This window comes from Neofelis nebulosa, chromosome 2, assembly GCF_028018385.1.
Source record: "Neofelis nebulosa isolate mNeoNeb1 chromosome 2, mNeoNeb1.pri, whole genome shotgun sequence".
NCBI classification, from domain to species: Eukaryota; Metazoa; Chordata; class Mammalia; order Carnivora; family Felidae; genus Neofelis; species Neofelis nebulosa.
Window position 1 is genome coordinate 128,205,595 of NC_080783.1, and position 13,619 is coordinate 128,219,213.

Genomic DNA, 13,619 nt, shown 5'->3' on the forward strand with positions numbered 1-13,619 from the left:
CCGCGCGGGGCTGCACGTGACGTGGATGGTTCCAGCATTAAGTCAGAGGCGCGGCCCCCTCCCCTGTCCCCCGCCCCCCCGCGGCGCGCGCCGCTCCCGGGGGCTCCGCGCCCCCGAGCCCAGGTCCCTCCCCCTTGGCGGCCGCTCACAGGCCGCACGGGCAGCGCGAGGCCCGGAGCCCCGGCGGCCTGTGCGCCGGGAGCCGGCATGGACCCCGAGCGCTGCGCGCCTTTCGGCGTGGGGCCCGGGCCCGGCCCTTACGCGGCCTCGGGGGACGAGCCACCGGGCCCCCACGGGACCCCCGCCGGCGCGCCTCACCTGCACCCCGCGCCGCCCCGCGGCCCGCGCCTGACCCGTTTTCCGGCCTGCGGACCCCTGGAGCCCTACCTCCCAGAGCCGGCCAAGCCGCCCGCCAAGTACCTGCAGGACCTCGGGCCCGGCCCGGCGCTCAACGGCAGCCACTTCTACGAGGGCCCCGCGGAAGGTAACGCGCGGCGCGGACGTAGCGCTCAGCCCCGACCCGCTCACCCACCCTTTCCCGGCCCGCCCGGGCCTCCCTGCTTCCCTCGCCCGCTCGCCCAGCTCTCCACTGTTTTGACCCTCTAGCCCGTCGTCGCCACGGGTCCCTCACAAGGCCCACCGGCGCTGGTCCAGGCCGGGCAAAGCCAGTGCGGTGCGGGAGGCAGAGCCGCTCAAGCCTCCGGTGGCGGGAAAGGGGAGGGGGAGGTCGCTCGAGGGTGGAGCTGCGACGGCCCCCGGCCCAGTCGGGCCCGAAGGCGACCGGAGGCGGGAAAGAGAAATCCTGCTTGGCCGGAGTTGGCCTGGAACTGCCACTGACCCAGAAGCCGGGACCGGGCCCAGGGCCTGGGCCCCGCACTGAGCCCGTGGTCCCGATGCGGGGAGAGAAGCTCGGTTTTTGTGTCTGGCGTCCGTTCAGGGTCCTGAGCTTGGGCCCCGACCTGGAGTGGCCAAGCAGGACTCCAGGGGGCTGCGGCCTGGCCTCCACTGGCTTCTCCTCCCAGGCCCGGCCTCCGAAGGGAAGGCGCTGCCTGCGCGTTAGGCTTTGGGCGGCACGGCCGCGGCTGTTGCCGGAGTGCCGGGGCCATTCTCAATACCGAATAACTGTATTCTTATTTCTCAGACCAACCTGGCCTCCCCGTCGTTATGCACGGGGAGGGCCGCCCTTCTCGCAGTCTTGGCTTCCTCGCACTGGATCGCCACCGCTGGGGCCGTCGAGAGTAGCCCGGTGGGCCTGTCCCCTGGGCTCCTCGGGCCCCGGGCCGGTGCCCCATGCGCTGAGGCCAGATGGACGCAGAACGCGCCTGACCGCCGGGGCCTGCAACGCAGGCCCGCAGCCCCGCCGCCACCCGCGGCACCGACCTACCTGTAGGAGTTTGGGCGCCCGCCCATCTGCGCTGCCGCATCCCGCACCTTAGGCCCAGAGTTGAATCCTCTGAAGTCAGCCCCAGTCTGCCTCCACCCCGCTGGCGCCTCGCGGGCCTCCACAGAATGGTCAGACAGCTCAGGCCTTCGCTCAGCCGGGGCAATGGGAATGTGTAGGGGAGGGCGGGGAGCTGTGTGGGGGTCAGCGGAGGAAATGAGCGAGTCCGCGGAGCTCCGTGTCTGTGCCCTTTGAAAGAGGCTCTCCTGATAAAAACCACAGTTGGGACTTAATGAGAAGCAGTTGGCCTGGCTCCTCTGATCCCAGCCAGACGGCGGCGGCCGCGCAGCTCCATGAGCACCGCCGGGGACAGGTACCCGGCCTGGCTGGGCGCGCGCGCATCGGGCGAGACCCACCCCGCGGGCCCGCGTCCCTGCTGGGCGCACCGGGTCCCTCACGCACCGCGGGGAAGCCAGGACGGGCAAAGTGCGGAGAGCGCTGGAGCTGAATGAGCGACGGGGCATGGAGGGACCGGCCCAGCGACGGCGAGGGTGTCAACAACGAAATGCGTGGAAGTAAACCCGAAGAGTGTTAACAACAACCAAAAAGAGGGAACACTGAACAAAACAACGGAGGAGAGAGGCGAGAAGGAGAGGTCAACGAATGTCGGCAAGCAAGACAGAACGTTAAGAAATACACGGAGAGCGAACAGAAAAAGAAGAAAAAGCAAGCAGAGGATCCAACGATCGAACGAAGCGGGTACATGGAGGAGGGAAAGGACATAAAAGAATAGAAGCAGGAAAAAAAATGAAAGGAAAATAAAGGACATCCTAAAAGAGCAGAAAACAGCAAAATGAGATCAAGTGGGAGAAGAAAATTGACGATTCGAGTTGAGCGGACGACAGGCCAAACGAAAAACAGGCGCAGCGGGTGCGAGCCGAGCCTGGGACCTCGGCCGCCGCTCGCCTCCCGGGTGCCCAGGGCCGAAACTCGGCGGGCGCGGGCGACTTGCGTCCCTGCGGGGGAGCGGGGCTGCTGGGGAGGGACAGCCGCGGGGGACTAGGGCCGCACGGTCTACGAGGTAGGAAGTGGTGGCAATGGGGGAACACACCTTATTTCCCGGCCTCTAAATTGACGGGCTGCGAGCGTTTCCAGCTCAGTCCAGTGAGCGCGCAGCTGCGCCCCATCTGCGGCGCGATCTTTGCCGAGGCCGGGCAGTCGCGAGCTCCAGAGTCTGGCGCTTCTCGCCCGCTCTTTGCGGCACCCTTGGCGGAGAGCGCCCAGCCCTGCCCTAGACCCCGGCCGTACTGGCGGTGCCAGCCACCCTTGGAGTGTGGTGCGCGCGGCTGCTCACAGGGCCGGATCAGTGCCCGGCCGTTCCTTCCTGCTCCGCCGGGGCCGCCCGGGCCGCCCCTGGCTCGGCTCTCTGACCTGGGAACCACCGCCTCAGAGGCCCCGAGCCGGGTAACTGGAGGGCCGCGCTCATCGGCCCGACTGCAGACCTCGAGGATTCCCAATCACTGGCCCTCGGCTGAGGCCCCTACGCCAAAGCTGGAAACTCTAGGGAGAGCGCCAAGGCCCCGCTAGAGTCCGGCGCACGGCGTTCTTGTCCATAACGGTTTCAGGTTATCAGCCGGAGCTTCGAGAGCCCAGGCCTTGGCGAGCTCTGCGGATCGCGTGGGAAACGGCGCGGGCGCCGGCTCGGAGGAAGGCTCCCACGGAAGCTGAAAGCCGGATGGTTGGCCGTGCGGCCTCAGGGGACGCTCTCTGAGGAGGCAGTGGGGCTCCCGGTTGGCGTCCCAAGCGGTACTGCTCCCGAGCTGCTGCTCTGGCTTTGAGACAGCCTCTAGCAGGGGCTCTGGCGGCCCCCAGGGTGGGGGAGAGCAGCGGGCGTGAGAGCAGAGTCAGGGACGCAGCACCGTCGCTGCCTCAGAGGTTTCCGTCCAGGCTCCAGTCTTTCAGGCCCGACAGACTTCTGCTGTGGTGCTGTGGTCTTGCAGGCTGTGGACACCCTGGTGCTGAGCCCCAGGATGGATACCAGTCTCCACCATGAGCACTCCCCCTCAACCACAGGGTGTCCCCACCAGGTGCAAGTGAATCCTATACACAGCCTGCACACATCTTGAAAGTGTGGGCGCTGTGGGGTGCATGCACCCTTCTCTTTACAAGCTCAGATGCAAACTGCTGGCTTCCCTAACTACTCTGCCTTTCCTTCCTTTCCTCCACCGCTGCCCTTCATTGATCCCACCTGCACCAGAGCACTGGGCTTTGCTCTTCTATGAGGTGTGCCCCTGTTCCCCCAAAGAGGGAGGAATGCCTGCTTTTCCCTGGAGCCCTCCAGGCAGATGGAGGTTTCAGGGCAATGGCAACGGGGACGGGAGAAGTGCTCCCATCCCTTGGGAGGGCTGTAGTATGGGCAGGCATGGGAGGCCAGCAGAGGCCAGCAGGCTTGGCCCCCTCTTCTGGTGGCTATTCTGAAAAGTCCTGCTGCCCGTTGTCTCTCTTGCTCTGGCAGCTCAGAGCCCAGAGCTAGTCCCTTCCTCTGGGCAGATCCTGTTAGGACAGCCACCGAAGGCTCAAGAGCCGGATCAGCAGGCCTCAGAGCTTTGGGGAGCCCTCTACAGTGACATCGGTGCTCCCCTGACCCCCATCCCTGAGCCATTCTCAGCCTTTTTTGCCTGGAGTCCAGCAGTGCCTCCCTCAGAACCCAGGACTCCCAAGACTCTACTTCTCAAAGCTGTTGTATGTGGGGTGCCCTCGAAAATTTTAGTCTCCCAGTCTCCCTAACCATTCAGTTATTTGGTTCCGTTCCCATGAGTCCTTATTCCTCAGCTGCTACCAGTGCACCTCCCTCTAGAACCAAAACATGTTGGCTAAGAATGGAAGTCAGTAGCTGGTGCCCTTTCTTCCCTATGCTCCACTTGAGTTGTGACCTGGCACCTAGGCTGTTGCCGTGCACAGCCCCGGGGGGCAGGCTCTCACAACATGGCGCTTACTGCCCAGCCTGGCTGGTCCAGGCAGGTCACCCACCACCTTCCATCTGAGGGGGACCTTGCACAACTTGTCCTCCGTAATGCAGCCAGGGAGCCAGAACCTGAAAATCCCATCTCTCTGGTCCCTTCCTTCCCTGATGACAGCTGTGATCCCGACACCAAGTCCCAAGGAAGAAACTGCCTCTTGGTGCCAGCTTGCTGGGCCTGCTGGGGCTGGATGGGCCAGGGCCAGGGCAGGGCTGCGTGAGTCAGTGGGGCGTCTTTGTGGCGGGAGCTCCTGGGAGGACTGTCGAGGAGAGATTTCATGGCGGCTCTGCTGGGGGCCTCTCCAGAGGAGAGGGCGGAGCATCAGCAGTGACCTATTTTTCATCATGCCCGGGGTTGTGACAGAGCTCCACCAAGCTTCCTGAGGGCTAGCATGTCAGAGTGGGGCTGCTGGCAGCTGGGCCCAGCTGCAGCCAAGACCCCCCACCCCGCTGCTTGCTAATCAAGGGCAATGGGGGAGCCATCAGAAATTACGCTGAGAGGGGCGCCTGGGTGGCGCAGTCGGTTAAGCGTCCGACTTCAGCCAGGTCACGATCTCGCGGTCCGTGAGTTCGAGCCCCGCGTCAGGCTCTGGGCTGATGGCTCGGAGCCTGGAGCCTGTTTCCGATTCTGTGTCTCCCTCTCTCTCTGCCCCTCCCCCGTTCATGCTCTGTCTCTCTCTGTCCCAAAAATAAATAAAAAAAAAAACATTAAAAAAAAAAAAAAGAAATTACGCTGAGAAGGGAGGGGGCAGACAATAACCAGAATGATGGGGTTGGGGGCTGGATGCTGTTTTGACACTGGTCCGCTGTCTCTCCTTCTCTGAGCATAGCCTGTCTCCTGCCTAACGCTGCAGCTCGAGTCCTTGCCCAAACATCACAATTTTCAGAGGCATGAGACAATCTTTTTGGAAGCATCTTTATCCCATCTTGCCCTTCATACCCCAGGGCCGGGGTTGTCCTGAGACTCGGGGTCCAGAGAATGAGGCACAGCCAGACCAGCCAACAGTGATCTGAGTGCCCCTGTCCATTGCCTGCCTGGACCTGGGACCCGATGCATGGGCGTGAGGACCTGGGAACCAAGGCCCACAGTCAGGGACAAGGAGGCACTTCCTGGCAGGGGCGGGAGATGTCGAACACCCCATCCTCACCCCCTCCTCCCGCCCCTGCGCCTCTGTGCTGGGCCCTGCCACGGCGCCAATCCTGGCACCTCCACACCCTGTGGGATGCACCACCACAAAGCACTTCCCTGAAATGAACCCTCCTCCAGCCCCAGCAGATCCGCCCAGACCACAGAGCACATGGTTCCCTAGGGCCCCCTCCCCAGCTGGAGGCTCAGCAAGCAGGCCTCCGAATGCCAGGCTCCCATGGAGGGTGGCTGCTGGGACAAGGGAAGAGAAAGGAAGGGGGAGGCGGGGACTGAAGCGTCAACGTTCTTCCCCCTCCCCCAGTCCACCCACAAAACCTCCTGGTTCGGTTTCCATCCTCCTTTTTGTGTTTTCCATTGCAGCTGAGGAGAAGGCCTCCAAAGCTGCCAGCTTCCCCCAGCTGCCCTTGGACTGCCGAGGGGGCCCCAGGGACGGACCCTCTAACTTGCAAGGCTCCCCAGGCCCTTGTCTGGCCAGCTTGCGTGTCCCTCTGTCCCCGGGACTCCCTGACTCCATGGAGTTGGCCAAGAACAAGAGCAAGAAACGCCGTAACCGCACGACCTTCAGCACATTCCAGCTGGAGGAGCTGGAGAAAGTCTTCCAGAAAACCCACTACCCTGATGTGTATGCCCGGGAGCAGCTGGCTCTGCGCACGGACCTAACCGAGGCCCGGGTACAGGTGAGGGCGCTCCGGACATGGGCCTCTCTGGCCGCCTCTACCACCCCGACCACGGGCCCGGCCACGGGAGAGGTGGGCACTAGTGCCACACAGAGCTGCCTTTCCCAGGTGCCTGCCCCCAGCCTGCCTGCCCTGGGCTCCCCCTCCATGCCCAGCTCTGCTGCAGCCACAGGCTTGCAGTCCAAGTTGAGGCCTAGGCCTCATGGGAGTGGTAGCCTCTTGGAGCCCAAAGACTTGTCTGGGAGTCCTAGCTCTGCCATTTTCTAGCTGACCAGGTGACTGGGGGCATGCCATTGGATCGCTCAGCGTCACTTTCCCTACTTAGGGAGTCTTTGAGGACCACAGATATGACAGCATTTTGGAAGCCGTGAAATGCTGAACACATATCAGGGCTGCTCCTGAGGTAGCTGCTCAGAGTCGGAGGGTCCCCACTGGGCGGGGGGCGTCTCAGGCTCCATGATGCTCGAAGCCATCTTGAGCCGGCGACCGTCAGTCCTGCCAGCTCCCAGACCCTGGCTGGGACAGCCTGGCCAGGGACTCTTCCCCACCCCACAGACTCCCCAGCAGAGATCAGGCCCCATGGCTTCCCGGATGGGGCTGTGGCCAGCTTCAAGTGGGGGGGGGGGGGGAACAGGGTGAGGAGATGGAGGGATGCTGGGAAGGGAACAGGGGAAAGGGAGAAGGGAAGCCCCTGTCCAAGCCATGTCAGAAGTGGGAAAGAACATGAAGGTGGACAGCAGGGGGTGGGAGTGGGAAAGGAGGCTTCAGTCGAAGCCTGGCCCAAGGGGAAGATGGTGGTTGTTGCCTTGTTTTGAACTGGCATGATGCATGACAGGCTCCCCGAAACCAAGCAGGAGGCACTGGGAGAGGAGTGGGACTCGGGCTTCTCGGGAGAGGTGAGGAGGTCACCTCTAGGCAGAGGACATTCTCTCTCCCACCACAGGGGAGACTCAATAGGGACAAAGCTCACGCCTAGCATACCCTGTATGGAGCCTCTCAGGACACTCTGTCTGAAGGTACTGGGGCAGGGGCCTGCTCTGGAAGAATGTGGGGGCCCGCAGGCCAGTCCACAGAGAGGCCAGCTGCCACCTGGCTGAGAAGGCCCTACAGCTGGATTCCGTGTAGGACCAGAGGGGCTTGGGCTATTTCCCCTTCTCTGCTGGGTCCTCCTGCTTCCGCTTTCCTCCCGAAACAGACTTTTAGGACGGTCCTCCCAGGGTCCCCCAGGCCCTGAGGCCGTCAGGATGAGAGACCAAACATTCACAAGAGCCCATGAGATTCCATGAGCCGGGGACGTTCAGGACATTGAGTCTCGGGCGCCTCAGTGAGCCTCTAGGGTAGGGTCTGCATAGCTGTTGCTGTGGAACTGCCGTGGAGAAGTGGAGCGCACCCTCCTGCTCCTCTTCCAGGACTCTTCAACCCTGAAGGAGTCACATGGGTGGCCGCAGGCTCCCAGACCTAGTCCCAAAGAATCCCGAGGGCTGAGGCCCTAGAGTAGGGCTCTTTTCTCTGACGGGAACGTGGCATCTACCCGTAGGCCCTGCCCCATGGACAGCAACAAACGACCACCCAGGACAATGCAGAGGGCACAGACAGAGTGCCAGTGGACGTCTACAGTGGGGACTCTAGAGATAACGGCATGATGGGGAAGAGTTCCCAGTAAAGCAATCAGCTCACCAGCTCGACTCCTTCAGCTGCCTGCAGGGGAGGGAGAGTAGAGAAAGGCCAGGCAGCTGGGCGGCTGGGATGGTGTGTCCCTGACCTTGCCTCAGGTCTCCTCTGGGATCTCTGTATCTGGGGGTTAGGGGGCTGGGGGTATGCCGAGCTTTTGAATTGTCATGGCTTCGCCCGCCTGCACGAATAGGAGTGTGAAGGGATCATGGGGGGAGTGTGAGGGGCTGGGGTGGGGTTGCATTCACATGTACACGCACACGCACACGTGCACACGCACACACGCACACACGCACACACACAGCTTCTCTTGTTGTGGTTCCCAGCTAGATCCCTGAAAAGCAAGAGGATGGCTTGGTTTCGTTTTGATATTGCCGACATCTAGCCCCGGGGCCTGACACACAAATGTTTAGTAAGTGATAGAAATACAAAATGTACACACTGGTACACGTAAACGTAACGGTCATACGGCGTATGCCCAACAGCAGCTTCGTCACAGATATGTACACAGATGTGCACAGCACACAGGCTCCCCTGACCTGCCAAGAGCTCGCAAATAAGCAGGAGACGCAGGTTACAAAATGGATAATGGCAATAGGGTGTGGTAAGTACGAGAGAGATGCCAGAGCACCACACCACGCAGGTCCAGGGGAGATGTACACGTGTGTTTGTGGCAGAAGAGTGGCGGGGGGAGGGGATGGGCAGCCCCGGCAGGGGAAGCCCGAGTGAAGACAGGGAGTAGCAAGGTAGCAGACTGTCTCAAAGGCAAGCTGGGGTGGGAAGCAACTAGGAAGAACCAAGTGTTACTGCCCAGCCAGAGATGTGGCTGTGGAGAGGGGCCGGGCTCTGGGCTGAGGATGAGAGGTGGGCAGATGGAAAGGAGAAGAGGCAGGGTGGGGCTAGAGCCTGGGCACCGGTACACCTCGGAAGTGCCCTGGCCTCTGAGGCCACACAGATCCCACAACACCCTGAGTGACACAACCCGGCTGGAGAACCAAGAGAGTGACTCAGCCTGGTGAGTGGGGGTGGGGGGTGGCCCAAGGGACCAGTAAGCCCCCTCTGAACTTGGGCCTGTTCTAGGCTCCATTCCAGGTTCTCCTGGCCCTGAGAACAACATGGATTTGGAAGTTCCCGCAGCTCAAGATCCCCCAGGCAGGAGCCAGTGCCCCACCCTGCAGGAGGACACACACCCTCAGCTCTCTCCCCAGCAGGCTCTGTTCCTCGGGGCTGCTTTGTCACTCTCTCCGCCTCGCCCCTCTGTCCCCCAGGTCTGGTTCCAGAACCGCAGAGCGAAGTGGCGGAAGCGAGAGCGATACGGGAAGATCCAGGAGGGGCGGAACCCCTTCCCGTCTCCCTATGACATCTCTGTGTTGCCCAGAGCAGACAGCCACCCCCCGGTGAGACCCCTCTTCCCCTGAGGCAGGGCCTGGCCAAGTCCCGTGGGGGTAGCTCTGGCCCCAGGGAGACCTGAAGCAGCATTAGGGTTTTGTGTGACCATGGGTAAAGCACTTCTGCTCTGCAAAATGGGGCTCTTCTGTCTCGTGACTGGGGCATGCAGAGCAGCTGGCACGAAGGAAGCACTGGAGAAAACCTCATCTGGAGGAGCCGCGACAGGGGTCTCCTGAGTATGCCATTTCGAGTGTTGGGGGTAGGAGGGAGCAGATTCTAGACCTGGGCCAAGTGGAGGTTTCCTGGTAGGTTTCTGGAGCCCCAGGAGCAAAGACAGAACCCTTAGGTGAGGGTGGCAGCCCCAGGGTTACTAACTCATGGGCCTCCTTCTCTTTTCAGCTGCAGAACTCCCTGTGGCCCAGTCCAGGGTCTGGGAGCCCCGCGGGACCCTGCCTCGTGTCTCCGGAGGGCATGCCCTCCCCGTGCATGTCTCCATACTCCCACACTCATGGGAATGTGGCCGGCTTCATGGGGGTGCCGGCCTCCCCCGGAGCCCATCCTGGCATCTACTCCATCCACGGCTTTTCCCCTGCTCTGGGGGCCCACAGCTTTGAGTCTTCCCCAGATGCCGACTATAAGTCTCCAAGCCTCATCTCGCTCAGGGTGAAATCCAAGGAGCCACCCAGCCTACTGAACTGGACCACGTGATCGGTTGCATGGACATACAGACTAAGCTGCCCATCCCCTTTTCTGTTCCCAGCTGCTCCCACCCCACCCCAGCCTGGATGTCAGAGAGGACACACCTCTGCCTCCAAACCCCAGATGGTTCTCGGAGGCCCAGGCAGAGCAGCTGGGATCCTCAGCCTCCCACAGGGAATAAGCTAGAGTTTGTTTTTTGTTTTTTTTTTTTTTCTCTTAGAATAAGATGGAGCTGCCCAGGAGAAAGTGGGGTTCAAAGCAGGTAGGATTCTTCCTATTACACATTAGGTCCCTTCATCCAACTCTGGGCTGGAGGGAGGAAGACACTGCCCTGCTTCCTTCAGATGTTGTCCAAGTTTAACTGTCATCCCTCCAGCTGAAATGGCTGAATTGGCTCCTCATTCAGGGAACCCCGTAAAATAAAAGGAGGAGGATGCTGGTTGAACCAGAAGAAGCTCTTTGTGACTTAGGGGAAACCAGTCTTGCAGGACCATCTAGGGCCAGACTTACTTCCCCCTCCCGCCACCAGGGGGCGAGCGCTCAGCGTCTGGAGCTCACGAGGGCCTAGAAGCCAGCAGTCCAGTTGGTGTAAACGGTGCCCACAGCCTCTGCTCTAGCCATCCCTCATCCCTTACTCTGGCCCTGTGCCCCTCCCCCAACATGCCATGGAGTCCTCTTCCCCTCCAAGGGGACGGAAATTTGGATTCTCTTCTATGGAATCAGGCCAGAGCAGGCTTCCTTGGTTTACTCATTGGATGTTGGTAAGAATAAAACAGATTTCCACAGATTTGAAGCCCTTGAGATCTCAACCCAGACTTTGGTTAAAAAAAAAAAAAAAAAGGCGTGCTGCCTAACATGATAATAAAGATGGCAAGTGTTTCCTAGACCAGGCGACTGTGCATCCTCAGGGTTTGGCACTCGGTTACGCTAGAGCTGGTCGGTGCCCAGGGCTCAGGCTCAGCCAGGCCCTCCTGAGGGGCCAGCAGGGATCCTGGGGGCTAGGGGAAGGTAGGCTGCAGCAGAGCCCCCAAGGCTGATACATGCCATGCCTGGCCCCATCACCTACCCAGGACCTCTGTGGCTTCAGCTAGTGCGTGCGGGTGGTAGGAAGAGCCCCACTCTAGAGTCAAAAGGGAAAGGGGCAATCGGGGCCTGAGGGTCGGAAGGCCAGTGGGAAAGTGGAGATAAGCTTGTGGCTGAACTGGCAGCGGAAGGGAGGTAGAATGAAAGATGGGGGCCCACTGAGAGCTCTGAGCTCCCCTGGGCCAGAACCCCAGAGCAATGGGGGTGGGGCAGCCTCTTGCTCCCAGATGCCCCAGGAGCGAGTCTGAGCTGTGGGGCAGAGACGAAAGCCAGGACTCTTTCTTGTGGTTTCAGAGTATTAGCCATTCTATCCTTCACCCCCACTTTCTGCCTTATCTCCACAGCCGGGAAAGCAGGAAAAAAGCAGGCCTGGCCTCCCACCCTCCCAGTAAACACAACCACATTGCTCAGAGGAGCTCAGCCTCAGCCAGCAGCCCAGCCACCCCGCCCCGTGCCTCCTCTTCCAGGCACAGAGAAGCCCAAGCACACAAAGACACCAGGGCTGTGCTTATTCCCAAAGAGGGAGCACATCCCCCAGCAGGTCAGATTTTCCTGCCAAGACCGTCACTGTGACTAGGCTCAAGCATCGCCCAGAAGAAACCAGTCTTCCTTCCCTCCCCTTGAGGGCCTGGCTTCTGGTGATTTCTCTCCATACTGACACTGGCTCTGAGGTCCAGGTGTGAGCCCTGAGAGCCCGAGCAGTAGGGAGAGGCAGCCCCGGCACCTCGGATGAACACAACCCCCTTCGTACTGCTGGCCAATAGTGAACTGGGGGCTCAAATCCAAATTTCTAACTCAGGGCTAAGAGCCCTGCACTAGAAGTTTCTTCACCCAAGGAGCGACCAGCAAGATTTCGAGTTCTGTTGTCAAAAAGTCAGAGATGCAAAAGACTAGTTTGTGCTACAGATATTTATTGAAGGCCCACTCTGTGCCAGGCATCGTGCTGGGTGTCAGGGATAGAATGACGGTCAAGAAAAACACAATTCCCTCTCTCACACAGCTTGGGGGCGGTGGGGGGTGGGGGAGAGAGGAAAGGATCTATGAAAGCAAAGGAAGCAGAAGTGGGAAAGAGACAGACTAGAGAAGACAGTAAAGCCAAGCCAGAGATCCATGCAGCAAGAGTGGGAGAGGCAGGCAGAGGCTGGGAGTGAACCGTGAGGGAGGGAGGCCCTGGTGGGGGAGGGCACAGGGAGGCCAGAGACCAGCTACTGGCTCTCATCCAGGGGCATCTGCCCACAGCTCATATTTTTCTGTCCAGTGACAGCTAAATGAAGAGAAAGCGAACTTTACAACCGCCCACTTCACACATAATGAATATGAATGGGCATCCCGGAGCCTGTTCCCTGGGATTATCTGTGAGCTGATGGTTTCTCCCACTGACTGGGCCATCCCAGCCGGCCTGTCCCCTGGCTGGGACACAGGCAGCCCTTCCACCTGCTTCCCATTAGCCGTCCTCCCGTCCTCCCCTCCTCCTCCACACCCTAGGCGTCTCACCCCTAAGACACAGTGCCCAGTCTTCAGGCGCCCCTGCCCCCAGCCTCACTCCAAAGGTGACCTCAGCCCTCAGCCTAGGTCCCAGGTTTCCCCAAAGCCAGGTTGGGGCGATGCTCACCCCTTCTGGAAAAGGAAATGGTTAGTGGCCCCACCTGCAATCCCAAATTTAAGAGATGCTAGGCTCAGTGTCCCTTTGCTAGGGCTCCTCGGCCCCAGTGAGGCCCACCCAGAGAAGCTCTAAATCTTCATCCCGGCCAGGGCACAGACCCCAGGCTCAGAGTGGAGAGCCCTAGCTGCTAGCAGGCCCTTCAGTCCAGGTTTCTGGTCTCAGGCCGGCATGGGGAAATGCTTCTCATTAGAGGCATTCAATCTTCCTTCTCCACCTCCCCCCAAGCATTTACACATCAACCTGAATTACAACCCTGAAGTGCAGACCTTCTGCAGCCCCAGACAGGAACAGAGCCCAGCATTGCCAGAACTGGGCATTTCCTGTCTCAGGCAGAAGGAGCACATACCTCCCTCCCGCCCCAGGCTCATCCCAGCCATTTCAGCAGGGGCAATGAGCATAAAGTACCTGCTCTCAGAGTCCCGATGCCCGAGCCCCCTCCCTTCCCCATCGACAACGGCAGGCACCCCACCCAGGCTCTTCTCCAGGAGGGCACCGGCTGGGACCAGTGGGACCCATGTGGCCCTGCAGACGTCCTCCTCGGTGCCGACCACATTACTGCTCTCACTTGCTGTTGTAGCCATCTGTCCATCGACTGAGAGCTTGTCGAGGAAAGTGAGAGTGTGGTACTCTGTTTAGCTGGATGCCCAGGGCACCCGGAACGGGGCCTGGTCCAGAAGAGGCCTTCAAAGGATGACGGCAGAGTTGCTAGGTGAGTGGCTGACTTTTGAAAGCCGCCTCTATCTAGAGCAGTGAGCTCAGGATGAGGGATATAAGGAGGCCTAAGACATGGTTCTGGTCCTCGAAGGGGGGTCTCCTTTCCAGGGGCCTCGGGAAATGGATGCAAATTCTCATCGGCTGGAGGGGGAAGGGCCATTAGCAGGACTAATAGC

At 60.6% G+C, this 13,619-nt stretch overlaps 1 protein-coding gene across 1 annotated transcript; it reads left to right on the forward strand.

Moving 5' to 3' along the window:
* The first annotated feature begins 152 nt into the window (after positions 1-152).
* ALX3 (ALX homeobox 3) lies at positions 153-10,770 on the forward strand. Its single transcript, XM_058716267.1, has 4 exons — positions 153-484; positions 5,908-6,224; positions 9,164-9,292; positions 9,684-10,770. Exons 1-4 carry the CDS (start codon positions 208-210, stop codon positions 9,990-9,992), a joined length of 1,032 nt encoding a protein of 343 aa, XP_058572250.1. The 5' UTR covers positions 153-207; the 3' UTR covers positions 9,993-10,770.
* Positions 10,771-13,619: the final 2,849 nt, after the last annotated feature.